Below are 19511 nucleotides of genomic sequence, written 5' to 3' on the forward strand. Positions count from 1 at the left end.
TAGAATAACTATGTGAAAACAGAGTCTTGCAGGGATGTCATTAGGCGATTTGTAACGATATTTCCATGTGTACGCCCTCCAAATAGAGAGACCGAGGAGAAGTGGAGAGTAACTGTTCTTTACTCGATAAGAAGCGAAGAGTTAAAAAACCTGTACTTAAAGAGGAAACAATAAATGAAATCGCAGAAAAAGTAGACCACTTGGACAAGAAGAGCTCAACATGTCGGGCTACTAAAATGTCAAAAATCGGAGTTTCAGTATGTGGTGACCACAGGAAATGAAGGTATGTCTCATGCAGAGTCTAAAAATGAATTAAAACTTGCTGCAACAATGTAAAGACATACATTCTGAAGTTAAAAATGATTTTCTGTCTCTTGCCAATTTATTTAAGGGAAGTTAAGATCATTTTTTCCACGGATTGGTACTTTTCTTAATTTATTTTCAGGAACAGCGTGCTATTTTGAGAAAAATTAATGCGATGTTTTCACAGGTCCTGCTCTGTGGCCTCTGGATGCTCGCAGCAGCACGTCCCAGCACAAGCGGAGGCTTGGCCAATGGAGGAGGGTTTGGTGGATTCAGACCAGGTGTTGGAGAATTCGGGCCAGGATTTAGAGGATTCGGGCCAGGAGGATTTGGACCAGGAGTTGGAGGATTCGGACCTGGAGGATTCGGACCAGGAGTTGGAGAATTCGGGCCAGGATTTGGACCAGCTTTTGGTTAACCGTTTATCACTTTCATACACAGAACAGTTATTTGCAAATAGTGTGTATCTTAATGAATAAATTCTCTGCGAAGTTTTTGCAGAAATAACCCTTTGTGTTTCGTTTAACACAGTAATCTCTGAAAATAGCTCTATTTTCTAGTTATTCGTTCACATGGCATATTATTCCATGAGATAAAAGGGAAGGAAGAAACAAGGAACGAAGTTTCATATATAAGAAGACTAGCTAGTGTTTTTGGTTTTGCACTTATAGTTTTAGAGATTAGAGCAGAATTATCCCTTCCTCCAGTTTTGGATCACTTGAAACTGGAGAGAGTGTAATCCTTTCCTTTACAAGAATGTTTTTTCTTATTGCAGCTGGTTTGTCTATTATTTCATTTAACATTATAATTAAGTTTATCATTGTTTACAGTCATTAACCAAATTGTCATTTAAAAATGTTTGTTAATCCCTGAAGTTAACAATGACATATAATCTACGGCAACAGGTATCTTACTCTTCACTAGTTAGATTATGACTTATATTCAATTCGCTTTAGCCACCTTTAGCCACTTAATTTTAAAAATAAAAACATGGCTTCTTACCCGCTGTGATCCACTCATTATTTTATAATTGTATGCAATTTTTTCTTTCTTTCTATTTTTTGTTTCCGAATCACTACCAGGTATTTGCCCAAGTGAATCTGCCTCCCTACATACTCAATAAATCAAGCAGAGAAATTGTTCCCCCTAAATAGATATTTTTTATTTTGCCTTTGGCAAATATTATTGGTCTCACTTCGTAATCAAAGAGAAACATTGGTGTAAAATTTCGCTATGGAAAATCATACGACCATAAATATATCTCTCGGTCATGGCCATCCATCAACGGCTGCTAATTTCAGATGATAACCAGCCATAAGACATAGTCAGCACGGTTGCTAGGTTATGGTTCCGGTACATTTCGTTACATGCACTATTTTTTTTACACAAATTTTCGGATGAACCCCAGGTCTAAGGCGTATTTTTTATACTTTATCTTTGAAGGACTAGTTAAAGTTTTACTGTGATGTGGAAAGTACCTTGTCAGATCAATTGTAACCTTTTAATAAGTTAATCAGCAATTAGACGTCGTGTATTCGCAGAGGACGAGGAAGGACCGTAGGCCTAGAAAAAAGAGACTAAGTGAAAGATCCACCGGATAGTTCTCTACCTTTAATTTGATTTTTTAAAAAAAGAGAGGTTGTGTCTCGCTGTAATTTTTACAGAGGGTATTCACAACTGTACATCTGTATCAAGAAGAACGAATTCATGTTAAGGAATACGCCCCATGAATATTTTACGGGGCCCTGACTTTTGCTTTGGAAATACGTGAGTGCATTCGAATCGCAGCAGTCTTCGTGACGATGCTATAAAAGTTTACATTATTATTTTACTACAATATTCTAGTAAGGAATGGGAAACTCCGAAATAAATTGATCTTATCCTCTCATTGGCGTATTGTGAGTCTGGGCGGGTATTTGAACGTCAGATCTTTTGTTTTTTCTTGTTTTACGTACGAACATCTTCGATAACGTAGAATGCATCAAATCTTCCGGGAAGCCGTCATTTTAATGTTTTGTTTAGGCAAGTGCACTACCATCTGTGTGGCGTCATATCGCATTCGTTATATATTGCTCAGTCTTTCATCAGGACACCACTGTTCCTCGCAGGCTATCACAATGAAGGCTGGACTGGTATGTTTATTTATTGTAGGTTGTCTAATGCTTTGATTGATGAATTCTTTGTCTAGACATAGATCGTCTCTGTTACCATTTGGGAAGAACAAAAAAGGGCTTGGTGATCAATGTAATCAATAAGAGGTGAAATTCTGTCTCATAGTTTTTTAGAATAATGATGTTCTGTGGTATAGTGCCATCATCAAATATGAGAACTACACTGGTACGTGAGGCATTAATATTCCGATATACTCAATATTTTGTGATAATGTAAATACGGGGCTCCGCAAGGATATACTCTTCCACCATTATTATTTATGTTATACTCGGGTATAGTTTGACTGAAATCATTCCATACGTTAAATGGATGTCATGACATGTTTAGGATTTGTGTCACTTTAAACAGAAGGCTACATAGAAATTTTACCTTTCTAAAATTGATTTAGAGGAGTCACGACTGAAATTTTGAACTGCTAAAATTTAGCAGTTACTAAAACTAATTTTAAAACACAAGCACTTATGAATAAGATATAATTCCCACACAAAATTTGGAGTTGATTAGTTAATTGTACGCAAAGACTAATGATGTTTATTTCTATATGTTGCATGGAAAATGCTCCTTACGTCACAGTTTCCATTTTTGGGCTATAATTTGGCAGACTTGTCAAAAATACTGATATATCTAAGAACAGCGCCTGGTTCTGTAGTCAGGTATAAACTATTGAAGGTATAATTTTTTCATTCTTTCATTATTCTTTGAATAGGCAAAAATTTGGTTCGTGCTATTTCAGGAGTAAAAATATGAATGTAATATGTATCCGATAATACAATGCACAACTAATTCTAATTCCTGAACATATTAAAATATTATTTGAAAATTTTAGGTGAATTCGATGAGAACTCTATCGGAAGGAGCATTTTATTTATTTTAAGGTACATAAAAGCAATTGAAAGTTTTAAGAAGCATATTGCATTAAAACTGCCCTGGAGTGTAAATTATTCCCTCACATTCCTTTTTCCTCTTACGCAGAGCCTAGGCCTACCACAAGGTAACATATTCCAACGCTATTATTGAAATGGTAATCCAAAGAACTTTGAAGCTTATTTTGTTTGACACCGTGGGAGAAAGAGATGTGGGCTGCCGCTACCATTTAAATCCGGTATTTAGAGCATTAAAATGATATCGGGAAATAACTGATAATGGGAATTGAAAAAAGAAAGAATGAGGCGATTTGTTAAGGTTAAATGTGATAATTCGTTTGCTGATCAAAAATCCAAACTCCCCTTGAATCGATCATATTTATTTTCATTTCTATGGGTTAAATAATTCTTAAGGGCTTGGAGCTTGTTATTTCCCATTTCTTCGTTCGCGCCACAAAGCATCAGAATTGGCGACATGAACTTCTACTGGACATACAATAGGGCACAGTGAACGATCAGGTGACGGACTTCTTCTGCAGCTAACTGCCTGCATCACTGAGTTGCACTTTCCCCCGTACTGCACAGAGAGGTCTAGCGGTGAAGATGGGATGGGAAAGGTGTTGGGCTGCAAAGAATGTGACCGTATCGTTAATTAAGGAACAGTACCAACACTTTTCTGAAGGGAAAATGAAAAGTCAGCGAAAATCATCTTCTGTCTTCACCAAATTAGCCAGCTAATAATATATTTTTTAAATTTTATGGTGTCACACAATAGATGTTGAACTACTGTGTGGTGTCCATCCTTTTATCTTGCCGTCTATGATAAGTTATGACAGGCTGTATTTTGTCATAAATACCTCTTACAGCTGACGGTCATAAGACAATTTGTGTTCTGAAATATAACAAAATACGTGACGCGACGTTACCTAGCAACCGTACCTTGAGAGTCATCTATCAATACACCACATCACAGCCTGTACGGTTGCTAGGTAACATTACCTCATACATCTTCCTAAAAGGCATATTTATTTAATCTTAAATGTTTTTAAGTTCGATAGATGTGACCAAGTTAAGTCGCTTTGCAATGTTTTTCGACAGTTGAGGCTTCAGATGACATCCCAGTACGAAGAGCACCATTTTGTTCGGAATGCGGTCGACATTCTGCAATACGCCGACTATTCAAAGACCAGCGCTCAGTTCACTGACAAACCCTTTAGCGACCATCCTTGGATACCGGATAGCAGAAAGTACAAAAAACTTCACGATGCGCCAATACATTTCGTTTAGGTAAAAGCAAGTACTAATTGTTCCCGTTATTTCAACGTGGAGTTAACAAAATATCATGCACTTTCAGCAAAGTGTATATCGGCTATACATTCCGGACAATTGGCGCAGAGTTTTGTGTTGTCAGTAGAAACGCAGTAATAGCAGAATGAGTCGGTCAGGACACCTCAGTGAATTCGAACGTGGACTCATCATTGACGTGACCTGAGTAACAAATACATCAGGGATATTTCGACCCTTTAAAATCTGCACAGATCGACTGTTGGTGATGTGATGTGAAGTGGAAACACGAAGGAACAATCGCAGCTAGACCAACACCAGGCGGACCTCATCTAATGATGGACAGTGAACGTCGAGGACTGCGAAGAGTGGCTGTGAAAAATAGCAAGGAATCAGCGGAAGGAATCACTCATGAGTTCCAAAGTGCTAACGGCAGTTCAGGCTGCACAATCACTGTGCGTCGGGGTTCAAAAATAATGTGATACAATGGTGGAGCAGCTGCTCGTAAGTCAAGCGCAGTTATGGTCAGTGCTAAGTGAAGCTTGAAGTGGACACTGAGTGATTTTGAGTGATGAATCACGGCATCCCCTGTGGCAATCCGATGGAAGGGCCTGGGTTTGGAAATGCCTGGAGAACATTACCTGGAATCATGGGTTTTTCGTGGTTAGTGTGTGATCGCCTCAGTGCGCTTAAGAAAACTCTAAATGCGGAGGGATATGAACACATTTTAAACCATTGTGTACTGCTTTCAATAGAGGACCAGTTCGGAGGCGATGTTTGTTTGTATCAGCATGACAATGCATCTATCATAAAGCTGCATCTGTCAGGCAATGGTTTATGGACAGTAACATTCCTGAAATGGACTGGCCTGCGCAGAGTCCAGACCTGAATCCAATGGAACAACATTTGGTAAGTTAGAACGTCGACTTGACTACAGATCCCAGCGTCCAACGTCACTACTTCTCTGGCGGCTCTTGAGAAAGAATGACATGATATTCCGCCACCGACATTCAGACACCTCATTGAGAGAGTCTTCAACAGATTGAAAGCCGACATAAAGGCGAAGGTCGGGTGCGCCCACTCGATATTATTGTCCAATAATAGGGTACGTGACTCGGATAAAGTCTAAGTGCAATTTCAGATAGATGTCCGGATACTTTTGGTCAAGTAGTGTGTATACATTAGTATGTTAAATTCATATATAATATATACAAAATAATAGTTTTATCTGTACATTACTCAGAATTTGGTAAGAATGGCATTTATGTATGGGTCGTGCCCACAGTAACAAGGATATGCTCTGTTTAATTTTCTGTCATCTCTCTCTGTCTGTATGTATGTATGCACGGGCATCACGAGAAAATGGCTGAAGGGAATTTAATGAAAATCGGCACGTAAAGTCGGGGAATGAGGCACTAGAATATATTCTAAAAATAATTTTATTCACACTGACTGAAATGGTAGTTTAGGGGAAGGAACCTAATAGTTGATCGTTTAAATACCTATGTTATTGGTCCTATAGAAAAGTATTACATACCGTAACAAACTTTGTTCAGAATACAAGTTCCAGTTATTTATGTCTTACACAGTTTTACCGTACCAACTCTGATAATATAATTCATTTAACAATTTTTTTATTGCTTAGTCCGTATCTACGCCAAGCAATGTAAATATGGAAATATTTTTTAATCGTGTGAAATGGGCATGATTTTTGTATGATTGTCACAAGGTGTAAAACTGCGTGGTCATCATCTGTTGACAAGAAAATTGTGAAGATGATTATAAATAATGAGAATTTTTTTTGTAAAGTATCGACCGCTAGAAGAAAAAAGCATGAGGGAGTTATGAAGGAAGGACTCCAGAGTCGAAAGAAAACTAAATGTAAAGGCCTACAATAGAGAAAGCTCACAAAACTGATCGAAAATATTATTACATTGACTATTGATGTAATGTGATTTGACTCTTCTCATGCCACTCATCTCCAGTAGATGGGATTACTGCTATATCCCGAGTGAAACAGCATGGCTGATTATTGGTGGAAAGTGACTGCGGAGTTGCACATGCAATATGCTTGTCCCGTCAAGAACAATACTTCAGGGTCTTCATCCACAAGGCAGAACTTAAATTTTCGCTACAAGATATTTTCTTGTCTCATTTGAGAAACCAAGTTGTTGGTACTTCAATCGATTGGAACTTCAGGTCGCTTTGTGTGGTGACCACAGGAAATGAAGATATGTCTAATGTAGAGTCTAAAAGTTAATTATAACTTGCTGCAACAATGTAAAGTCGGACATTCTGAAGTTAAAAATGATTTTTTCTCTCATGAAAATTCATTTAAGGGAAGTTAAGGTTCCTTTTTATACGGATTGGTACTTTCCTTAATTTATTTTCAGAAACAGCGTACTATTTTGAGAAAACTAATGCGATGTTTTCACAGGCCCTGCTCGCCCTCTGTGGCCTCTGGATGCTCGCAGCAGCACGTCCTATCACAAGCGGAGGCTTTGCCAATAGAGGAGGGTTTGGTGGATTCGAACCAGGAGTTGGAGGATTCCGGCCAGGATTTGGAGGATTCGGGCCAGGAGGATCTGGACCAGGTGTTGGAGGATTCGGACCGGGAGGATTCGGACCTGGAGGATTCGGACCGGGAGTTGGAGGATTCGGGCCAGGATTTGGAGGATTTGGACCAGCTTTTGGTTAACCATTCATCACTTTAAACACATAATTTTTTTTGTACATACTGTACATCTTAACGAATAAATGCTCTGAGAATTTTTTGCAGAATTAACCCGTTGTGTTTCGTTACTCTTTAACACAGGAATCTCTGAAAATATCTCGTATTTTGTAGTTCTTCGTTGTGTTTTCGCATGGTAATTTATTTCATGAGAAAAAAAGGGAAGGAAAAAGCAAGAAATGAAGTCTTTTTTGTTTTGCACTTTTGGTTTTAGAGATTAGAACAAAATTATCCCTTCCTCAAGTATTGGATCACCTGAAACTGAAGAGAGTGTAATCCTTTTCTTTACAAGAATGATTTTTCTTATTGCAACTGGTTTGTCTATTATTTCATTTAACATTATAATTAAGCTTATCGCTGTTTACAGCCATTAACCAAATTGCCATTTAAAAATATTTTTTACCCTGAAGTTAACAGTGACATATAATCTACGGCAACATGTATCTTACCCTTCACTACATAAATTATGTCTTATCTTCAATTTGCTTTAGCCACTTACTTTTTACAATAGAAAATGCCATCTTACCTGCTATGATCCGCTCATTATTTTATAATTGTATGCAATTTTTCTCTCTTTCTATTTTTTTCTTTCGAATCACCACCAGACGTTTGCCCAAGTGAATCTGCCTCCCTACATACTCAATAAATCAAGCAGAGAAATTGTTCCACCTAAATCGATACTTCTTATTTTGCCTTTGGCAAATATTATTGGTCTCACTTCGTAATCAAAGAGAAAAAATGATGTCAAATTTCGCTATGGAAAATCATACTATCATAAATATATCTCTCGGTCATGGCCATCCACCAACAGCTGCTAATTTCAGATGACCACCAGCCATAAGGCATAGTCAGCACGGTTGCTAGGTTATGGTTCCGGTACATTTCGTTACACGCACTATTTCCGTTACACAAATTTTCGGATGAACCCCACGTCTAAGGCGTATTTTTTATACTTTATCTTTGAAGGACTAGTTAAAGTTTTAGTATGATGTGGAAAGTACCTTGTCAGATCAATTGTAACCTTTTAATAAGTTAATCAGCAATTAGACGTCGTGTATACGCAGAGTACGAGGAAGGACCGTAGGCCTAGAAAAAAGAGTCTAACTGAAAGATCCATCGGATAGTTCTTGTCCCTTTGATTTGGCTTACTTTAAGAAAAAAAGAGAGGTTGTGACTCGCTCTAATTTTTACAGAGGGTATTCACAACTCTACACCTGCATCAAGAGGAACGAATTCTTGTTAATGAATATGCACCATGAATATTTTACGGTGCCTCGACTTTTGCTTTGGAAATACAGAAGTGCATTCGAATCGCAGCAGTCTTCGTGACGATGCTACAAAAATTTACATTATTATTTAACTACAATAATCTATAAGGAATGGGAAACTCCGAAATAAATTGATCTTATCCTGTCATTGGCGTATTATGCGTCTGGCGGGTATTTGAACTTGAGATCTTTTGTTTTTGTTTTTACGTACGAACATCTTGGATAACGTAGACTGCATCAAATCTTCCGCGAAGCCGTCATTTTAATGTTTTGTTTAGGCAAGTGCACTACCATCTGTGTGGCGTCATATCGCATTCGTTATACACTGACTGACAGAGCAAATGCAACACCAAGAAGGAGTGGTTCGAAAGGGATGAAAGTTGGGGAAAAAACAGAGACGGCACGGACGAATAATTGATGTTTATTTCAAACCGATATGCAGGTTACACAATGCGCACGGCATCGACTCAGTAGGATGTAGGACCACCGCGAGCGGCGATGCACGCAGAAACACGTCGAGGTACAGAGTCAATAAGAGTGCGGATGGTGTCCTGAGGGATGGTTCTCCATTCTCTGTCAACCATTTGCCACAGTTGGTCGTTCGTACGAGGCTGGGGCAGAGTTTGCAAACGGCGTCCAATGAGATCCCACACGTGTTCGATTGGTGAGAGATCCGGAGAGTACGCTGGCCACGGAAGCATCTGTACACCTCGTAGAGCCTGTTGGGAGATGCGAGCAGTGTGTGGGCGGGCATTATCCTGCTGAAACAGAGCATTGGGCAGCCCCTGAAGGTACGGGAGTGCCACCGGCCGCAGCAAATGCTGCACGTAGCGGTGGGCATTTAACGTGCCTTGAATACGCACTAGAGGTGACGTGGAATCATACGCAATAGCGCCCCAAACCATGATGCCGCGTTGTCTAGCGGTAGGGCGCTCCACAGTTACTGCCGGATTTGACCTTTCTCCACGCCGACGCCACACTCGTCTGCGGTGACTATCACTGACAGAACAGAAGCGTGACTCATCGGAGAACACGACGTTTCGCCATTCCCTCATCCAAGTCGCTCTAGCCCGGCACCATGCCAGGCGTGCACGTCTATGCTGTGGAGTCAATGGTAGTCTTCTGAGCGGACGCCGGGAGTGCAGGCCTCCTTCAACCAATCGACGGGAAATTGTTCTGGTCGATATTGGAACAGCCAGGGTGTCTTGCACATGCTGAAGAATGGCGGTTGACGTGGCGTGCGGGGCTGCCACCTCTTGGCGGCGGATGCGGCGATCCTCGCGTGCTGACGTCACTCGGGCTGCGCCTGGACCCCTCACACGTACGACATGTCCCTGCGCCAACCATCTTCGCCACAGGCGCTGCACCGTGGACACATCCCTATGGGTATCGGCTGCGATTTGACGAAGCGACCAACCTGCCCTTCTCAGCCCGATCACCATACCCCTCGTAAAGTAGTCTGTCTGCTGGAAATGCCTCCGTTGACGGCGGCCTGGCATTCTTAGCTATACACGTGTCCTGTGGCACACGACAACACGTTCTACAATGACTGTCGGCTGAGGAATCACGGTACGAAGTGGCCCATTCGCCAACGCCGTGTCCCATTTATCGTTCGCTACGTGTGCAGCACAGCGGCGCATTTCACATCATGAGCATACCTCAGTGACGTCAGTCTACCCTGCAATTGGCATAAAGTTCTGACCACTCCTTCTTGGTGTTGTATTTGCTCTGTCAGTCAGTGTATATTGCTCAGGCTTTCATCAGGACACCACTGTTCCTCGCAGGCTCTCTCAATGAAGGCTGGACTGGTACGTTTATTTATTGTAGGTTGTCTAATGCTTTGATTGATGAATTCTATGTCTAGACATAGATCGTCTGTATTACCATCTGGGAAGAACAAAAAAAAGGCTTGGTGATTAATCTAATACAATAATAGTTGAAATTCTGTCTCACAGTTATAGTTTTTTAGAGTAATGATGTTCTGTGGTAGAGTGTCAAACTAGGGATTCCAAATTAGCAGATGTAGTGGGATATTGCATGCCATGAAATATATATGCTTCCTTCTTGGAAGGAGGTCGAGATGTAAAAGTTCTATGGCAACACATTTGGTGTTTGCCCTACAGGGTTTAACATCCCCATCAACCATCAACAGCATCATTTTCCCCTCACTCCATACGAGCTCTGCGGAGAAGTTTGGGACTGATCCAGATTTTAGGCACGCAGCCTAGTGATTATAAATTGTATACCACCACATCTCTTACCATTACCTCCGTGTAATTTTTACCTCATCCCCGAAATCAAAGATCCATTGCGTGGGAGACGGTTTGACGTTAACAACGCTGTGAAACCTAAGACTGAAAAATTCACGCATGATGAGGCGAATGTTATCCGACGTCTCCTGCATCACTGGGAATAGATGAAATTAGACCTGAAATGGTGAAGTATAGTGGGAAGGCAGGGATGAGATGGTTTCATAGAGTAATAAGATTAACATGGAATAATAGTAAGGTACCTTCTGATTGGACAAAAGCAGTAACTGCACCTATCTATAAGCAAACGGACAGGAAGGATTCGAACACCCGTCGAGGTATCTCATTGGTCAGTATACCAGGCAAACTGTTGACTTGCATCGTGGAAGGGATGTCAGTAAGTAGGAAGTCGAAAAGAATTGAATGTCAGACTGGGGATACAAATCTGGAACAGGTAAATGCTTTCAAGTATTTTGGATGTGTGTACTCCCAGGATGGTAATATAGTAAGTGAAATTGAATCAAGGTGTGGCAAAGCTAATGTAGTGAGCCATTCCCTGAATGCCTCAATATACGTAATACGGTAATCTTAGCAACGCATCAATTATTCGCATGCAAGAAGCAGGGTACGAACTCTGAAGTTCCGTCATAAGCAAGCTGGGCGCGGTATGGAATGGAATTTTCCAGAGGGTAGCTCTCCAGTTTGAATTCGAAGCGAGTCGTTGCCATGGTTACTATGCACGCTACCCATGTTCAAACTTTCAAACTTTACTGAATTTTGTGTGGGAGTGGCTAGATTCAAACGAAGAGAGCTCTACAACAAGATGCCAGGATGACCAACTTCGAACTCGCAGTAATGCATCTCGAGATCGTCAGCGTTCATTTCCCCATTAAGCTAGGATTCCACAGTTCCAAACTAAAGATCACCTGCAGTCATAACTATCATTCACTCTTGGATCGTAATAATGTCATTTCGAGTCTCTATTCAATAATTTCATTTGAACGAGAAGTCGTTGACAAGGAGAAAGCCGGTCAACCGTCACCCAGCTACCGTTAGCCGTGGGTGCGCCTCGTGACACAAAGGGGTAGGTGGTTACTTAAGGAGCCCTAGCGGGATAAGCGTCCTCATTCTTCTGAACTTGGTGGTGCGAGTAACACGCTGTCCGCGAACGGGAGACTTTCTTTGTATTAACAAAGGACCGTTATACACTTGTGCGCGTGTATAGTTTACTTTATTTCCATCTCGAGCAAGACAGTTACAGGACAGTTTTAATGTCCTAAGTTATAATTCGCCGTGTCCATAGACCACGAGTTGGTCTCGCGAAGATTTTACTTAGAAATTCAAATTAATTAAAGCTCGAGCGCTGCACGTGAGATTGATGAACACCCGAACTGTGACCGGTATCTCACAGCGGTTTTTGAGCGGGTTACATGTGTCGTGTGGGTCTCGTACATTTAGCCGCTACATAAACTTATGTCGATTGGGTTTGAACCCTTAAACTGATGACACATACTTCGGACTAATATTTATGTGTAGGCTGAGCCAATTACAGCCTAACATCAGGATCGGCATCGTGTAAAGTGTGCACGTTAAGCGGTGAAGAAGTTGGTATTAATCTACTTGTATTCTGCAGAAACCCAGGAGAGAATCATGGAGAAACGTGGTATCAACGTCCGGACCTGCCAACCATTGTGTAGCACCGGAATTATGAGCAGCTAAACAGCCTAGACATGTGGCTGTGGAATCCGGGGTGAATGACGACTGACTACGAAAGATAAGTACCAGAATCCAATGTTAAATGGCATGATATACTAGTAGGGAAAACACATTCAGGTTAGGGAAATTAGCTACTAGTTAGTCTTGTTAAATAACAGCTATTACAGCTGTAGTCTGGTTTGTTTCATGTAACGGTAAATATTTGGCAAAGGGGGTGTGCATGCTCTTCACCTATGCCACTTGTACATATTTATTTTAGTTAAAAGGGTAGAGGGTCACGCATTAGGAATTACTTAGTCTGTTTGTGTTCATTTTTTTGCTTGTGTGTTTTATGTTATTCCACGTTTGCTGTAGTTATTTGGGGAAGAGAGTCATTGATATGAACAAAGGCTATCCGCCAACACCGTTGGGTAATTCACGTAATTAGCAGCATAAAGTTAGTCAGGTAATTCTCTGCATGCTATATTAATATTATTTCAGCTGTCTCGGAAATTGTTGTGCGAGCCTGTCCTACGTTGAGATAGTTAGTTTCTTTTAAAATTGCGGGAAGGCAAATCAGGGGTAACACTTGGGGACGAACCCAAGATAATTGAGAGGAGAGGCTTGACATGCTTGAGGCTTGAAATGAGGCCTAATATATGTGTTAAGGCGAGATATGCCTTTGAGAATTGAGGGAGCCTTAATACGTGAGTGCTAAGTTAGCCAGCAGAGAAATGTAAAGAATGCATCGGCTAAGAAGTAGAGAAGGCTTTTCTTCACTTGTTTTGCCTCGAGAATATTTGTGTAGCAGGCCAAGACCTGGCCACTTGCAGTACCGTTAGTCAAGTGAACCACTGGCAGAGAATATGTCTCCCCTACTGTGTGAAAGTGAAAGTCGCCCTGAGGGTGCCTTCCCTCGACAGCTCAGTATTTGTTTTTCCTCAACAGCTGATTGTTACAGAGCCGAGAATATTGACAACTTTGTGTCTGTAAAGACGCAAAATCTGACGCCGTCTACATACGAGTTCGACTCCCCAGATATCATCATTAGTGTGTATATATATGTATTTGTATGTAGTTCTTTCCACAGGTGTGATCTTCTGCATTTTTATGTGATTTATGTCTTGTTGTGTAAATTTTGGTGCATGTCAGCTCGTCAGCTGATTTCATTGATTTCCAGTTCTGCCTGGACTGATTTGGTGAGCCCGCGAGCCCACGGTCGAAGCTGTGTAGTACATAAGTTAATTAGGGAACCCCCTTATGCCATAGTGTCTTTATATGTTTGTATCCGCAATTTGGGCGGACTGTACATATTTGTATTAGCTATTTCACGAATGTATTAGTCCTACCGGTTCATCACAGAGACGTTGTGTTACAACACGGCCTACGGGCAATCATATTGGATTTATGGTTCTTATCCGGAGTAGTCAACCATTAAAATACGATGGGTCAAATCAATTTAGTCGTCAAATAATTTAGTCGTCAAATAATTTAGTCGTCAGATAATTTAGTCGTCAAATAATTTAATCGTCAATTAATTTTGTCGTTAGAGGCTTATTCGTCAATTTTTTAGGTCGTTGACCGTTTGTATGTCAGCTGTTATAATGTCAGCTCATAATTAATTAACCTGTAATTGCTAAAATTTTAACCAATCAGCTTAATTATATTGACGACTAATTCCCCTGTATAGTTACGAGGATTCACTGTAATTTGTCGGGTCTGAACCCGATCTTGTTTTCTTGTTTAAATTGTACTATTTCTTGTAAGCGCTTTACGCAGTGTAATTAATTATATTTACGGCTGGTTTGAGGTCGATTTCGGTTATTATTATAATATTCCATTTAGCATGGACCATTTATATGTTTTTCTCGGGATTAATAAATCCATTTTACCCCATTAGCGTTTCTCATTTCAATATATATGTCCATTCTTCCTGTCAATATACTCATTAGTATAAGTATAGATTAATTTTTTTGAGTCGCCCAAAATTCATCGAACAGGACCACCGCTTTACCGAACCCTGAGTCTAGTCGGCAATAAAGGCAGAAAATGGTACAGTAGTGAGTTCGCAGTTGCGATCAACAGTGTTCTGTAAGCTCTCAGACGAAACTATCTTTACATCGGTCTCTTTTCAGACCCACTTTCTTTTACGGCAGCGAAAGCTGGGTGGACTCAGGATATCTTATTCATAAGTAAGAAGTAACAGCCATGAAAGAAGCGAGAATGATTGCTGGTACAAACAGATGGGAACAGTAACAGAAGGGTACTCGGAATGAAGAAAATAAAGTATAAGTTAGGAATGAACTCTATGGATGAAACAGTACGCATAAACCGGCTACGGTGGTGGGGTCACGTCAGGCGAATTTTGGATTTATTTTGTAGGCGAGGTTTTCTAGGAGAATAATGGACTCTATTATGGAGGGTAAGAGGAGTAGAGGCAGACCAAGACGAGGTGTTTAGACTCAATTTCTAACGATTTTAATTATGAGAGGTAAAGAACTAAACGAGGCCTCAGAGGATAGTCGTGGCGATTAGTAAATTCACAGAGGCTTGCATACGAAACGCATAATAGTCTATAATGAAGATGTATTTTCGTATCACCAACAGAGATTTTTCTCCAATTAAGAGTGGCTTAATTACTCTACATTAAATTCTATTATGTATATTAAAAATACAAAATACGCAAAATTATTAAGAAGAGAAGCTGCATTCGGAATTTACAGTACTTTCGTACTTTTCAAATTCGAAGTAGCACAAGGGTTTCATTGCTGACACAGCTCCTTATGCACCACACTGTCAATTGGATATTTCCATTTTTCTGGTAGATGCCGCATTGTTGCGAAAAATAGTTGGCATCACTTTTGACCTAACGTTACTGTAATACTTGTGGGCGCTAGTTAAATGCAAAGGGCAGGAGGTGGCTTTAAGAAGTGACAATTTTGATTTCGTTTGCGATTAATAACTCATAAATCGAAACATATACGAGGATGGTTACATTGTCTAAGGAGAGAGTATTTAACGCCTTACAACGGAATGATTTCGAATTCGAAAATAATATCACGACAAGCGAGACACCTAAAATTTAAAATTAGAAGTTATTTTTAAGAAAACTGTGAACATATTAATTTCAATTCCTTACGCTGTATGACGTTAGAAATCTCCCTCTATGTTCAAAGTGATGATTCCGCAACGGATGATTGGCGAGAAAGTTAATCAGGGGTCGAAAATGTTCGTATTCCCTTAAATTTACTATCTAGTCTGTCTCCTATTTCATGCAGACTCATTATAACGTCCCAGTGGGAGCGTCTAGCGTCTCTTTTGACCAGTATTTGTGACAGTCCATGGGAAGAGCCTCCACTTAGATCGAAGTAACAACTCATAGTGGAGAAAATTCTGAACAATGTGCTTTTTATTTGGTTTCTTATTTAAAATACCATAGAAAATTTATAGAGTTTTAGAAACTCTCATTTTGAGAAGGACCGGTTTAAAAGTTGTGGCACTTCAGCATCCATATATTACTCTTTCCATGCATTTTTGTCTACCACACTATAGGAAATATTCTACTGAATCTTAACTGACATTAGAAATATTTTACAATAATATTTCTTAAGTATATGATTATCATATTTGATCAAAGCAGATTAATTAATGCATATATTTTAGTTAAATTATTTCATATTTTATACACACAGTATACAAACATAAACTATTCCTTCTTCTTTTAATTTGGGCCCACTTAGGACTATGTGGCTCGTTTAGGGTATTCTGCTTCTTCTTGGGCCAAAACGCTTTCACTTTGTGGCTGTGTGCCAACTTCCTCTGCTTTCTACACTTCGATCTGGTGGTCCTGTCTTCTTCTTGCTGGTGAGGGACATTGGAAAGACAGACTTTATCGTGTTTAGTGGAATTTTGAATTGTTCAAGGTCCGATTTGACTGCGGTAATTCATTTGTTCTTGGAGGCTTTCCCTCGACCTGCTGTGTCTGATCATTCATTCTTTCAATATGACCCAAAATTGTTTGTCTATGATTACAGGATAATGATAGATTATTTATTTTCACATACTCTAATAACGTCTATTCAAGCCCATCTGAGATGCCGTAATTCATATAAATGATTAGTGTTCTTTTTCTGTTCTGCAAAACAAGTTCCTGGCTAGTTAATGTCCCTTTTCCCAAGCATTGTCACATTTTTTAATTATTTTTCAGAACACACATAATATTTCAAGAACGCACCAGCGAAAACTCTCTTATATTGCACATTACCACTGTGTCAGTACCACTAATGCACTCTGTTCACAGGTCCTGCTCGCCCTCAGCGGGCTCTTGGTGCTCGTAACAGCACGCCCTTTTATAGGCAGAGGCTTTCCCATTGGAGGAGGTTTTGGTAGATTCCGACCAGGATTTGGAGGGTTTGGACCAGGATTTGGAGGATTCGGGCCAGGATTTCGAGGGTTTGGCCCAGGATTTGGAGGATTTAGACCCGGTTTTGGAGGGTTTGGGCCTGGATTTGGATTTGGACCACCATTTGGTTAATCGTTTATCACTCTAAACACAGACATCTTCTTTGGAAATAATTGGTATCTTAACAAATAAATCCTCTGAATGAATACTTTGTGTATTAATTTGTTGTAGAAATAACCAATGATTTTTTGTTTAGTAAGATAATCCCAGCAAATAATATACATTTTGTATTTCTTTCTTCGCTTTTTCAGGAGGTGGTTTATCATATAATGAGGAGAAACGAAGGAAGATGCAGGTGATAAAGAAAGTCATATATACAGTATGTGAAGACTGGACCAAGAAGAGGAGCACATAATGGGATAAACACAATCCGGTTTTCTTTCTTCGGACACTTTCCATTTTAGGACCGAAGATATGTCAAGGTGACCTCTCAACAAGTGTTGATGACCGCTCTCCTCATGAATTTGGGAAGAAGAAATGAGCTTGTCGGGGGCTGACAAGAAACGGATGTAGAACGAGGGTAGAGTGCGTCTGTTATGTGAAGTGTTAATTTTGTATTTTCAGTTTTGTCCTGGTCTTCGTCGTTCCTTGCCTCCTGTTCTGGCACTGACCTGTAATTGAGTTAGCTTTTATGCTCGTATAAGGTGACCGTCAGCCCTGTCGTAGTCTCCTTCGGGATTTCCTAGAAGGGATGAGTAATTTGGGCCGGAAATCTCCCAACTAGCCGGATGACGTCACCGGCCTCTACTGGTATTGTTTTCGTCCGATTTCTCCTAAGATCTTCTGAAAGTCGAAATGAGAATATTCCTCCTCTAGCAGTTACTCTAAGATTCTATTCGTAAAAATTGAAATTTCATGAGTTCCTGGGGGAATATTTTAATTCAACACCTGCTTGTAGTACAAAGACCCGTAGTAATAGGTTGTAATCCAGAGTGTAACATGTATACACTAGCCTACACAACGATAATGCAATAAGGTTTGCATAAACATTAGGGGTACATCCTAAAAGTTATGCTACTGTCACTACATTAAGAACTCTTTTTCACGTCAACATTCTATCACCCCGGCGTTCACTACAGATGTTGACGTAAGAAAACCACCAGACAAGAAATCACGAGAACGACGGTGATGTGTTGCAACAAGAGGCCAATTAATGACACCACCTTGGTGTAGCGGCTGGAAACGGAACTTTCTGCCAATAAACCCCGTAGTCGAACTCCAGCTCTATCAAAAACTAAAGACTAGAAAACTGGTGTGCATGGAAACTCGTCAACGCAACAACCGAGAAATCCGAGCCGGAATGATGACGACAAATGAAACATGTATACACTAGCCTGCACAACGGTTATGTAGTAAGGTTTGCATAAACATTAGGGGTACAGCCTAAAGGTTATGCTACAGATGACGGGCTAGACAACACTTCCTAATAACCGAATTGGTTTGCATTCTAAACTATTACTGCTTAAAAAATTCGGGGTATAATAATGTACAACGTACGTCTCACATCATTCACCACTGTTGAAAAAAATGTTGACAAATGCTAAAAACTGCGCAAATGAATATATAAAGCGGTGTTAAAATATGAAGTTGTTTATAAATAAAATACACGATTGGAGGTAGTACACTAGTAGAGGTTAAACGCCTTTATTTTTTTCTGGTCAAAACAGGGGATTACGAGTCCTGCTATGGGTGCACTTGGTGTAAATAATGCAAGTATAAATAGTTACAGTGCTAATAATAGTATTGGTGATATTATAATTAGTCTAAGTCTGTTTTATAGGATAATTAATGAGAATACTCTATATAAATATCGCAAGTCAGTAGGAACTCTACCAAAGAGAAAATATTCACCTTTAAGGAGGATTCCACAGAGAAAACTCAGAGCGCTGGTTCATAAATTAGAAAATGGTATTCAGCTTCCCCCAAATAGAGGTTGCCGAGTAGACAAAGCCTTCCGAACATGAATTATCCTATGTCTTATAATAGGATGGTAACAGATTCCTATATGTCAGTCAATACAGTTATACAAAAGATTCTTCAAAATAGCAGCTGAACCCTCTAAAAGCCACCATGTTCATAACTTAATTGCCCAAAGCTCCAACTTCAACATTGGCAAAACTAAGGTGATTGGAGAAGGAAAGGACGAAGCTGCTGTTGATATAACACTAGAGGGAAGAAATTTGAGAGGTGAAGTTATTCAGATTTTTGGGGAGTTTGTTAACATGGAATGAAATCTGTACAGGAAAAGTAAGAAGCAGAATATCTATGGGAAAAGGTGATTTCGGAAAGGTGAGGGGGATTTTGATGTCTAAGAAAATCACTATTTTTTTTTTTTTACAATTTGCTTTACGCCACACAGACAATGGCGAAAATTTGTCAGGAAAGGTCTAGGGGCGGGAAGGAAGTGGCCGTGGCTTTAATTAATGCCTAGCCCCAGCATTTGCCTTACGTGAATGCGGGAAAAACATGGAAAAACACCTTCAA

At 40.0% G+C, this 19511-nt stretch overlaps 2 protein-coding genes and 1 long non-coding RNA gene across 4 annotated transcripts in view; 2 read left to right on the forward strand and 1 right to left on the reverse strand.

The window, feature by feature from the left end:
• Positions 1 to 19511, reverse strand: part of LOC136884474 (uncharacterized) — a 338275-nt gene that overhangs the window by 76843 nt on the left and 241921 nt on the right. The gene's annotated exons all lie outside the window — the stretch shown is intronic.
• Positions 2280 to 7407, forward strand: LOC136884383 (uncharacterized). The gene is made up of 2 exons (XM_067156522.2): positions 2280 to 2435; positions 7060 to 7407. Exons 1-2 carry the CDS (start codon positions 2280 to 2282, stop codon positions 7318 to 7320), a joined length of 417 nt encoding a protein of 138 aa, XP_067012623.2. The 3' UTR covers positions 7321 to 7407.
• Positions 12503 to 17173, forward strand: LOC137502829 (uncharacterized). The gene is made up of 2 exons (XR_011018867.1): positions 12503 to 12620; positions 16866 to 17173. It is a non-coding gene; the product is annotated as an uncharacterized lncRNA (long non-coding RNA).

Source organism: Anabrus simplex, chromosome 12 (assembly GCF_040414725.1).
Source record: "Anabrus simplex isolate iqAnaSimp1 chromosome 12, ASM4041472v1, whole genome shotgun sequence".
NCBI classification, from domain to species: domain Eukaryota; kingdom Metazoa; phylum Arthropoda; class Insecta; order Orthoptera; family Tettigoniidae; genus Anabrus; species Anabrus simplex.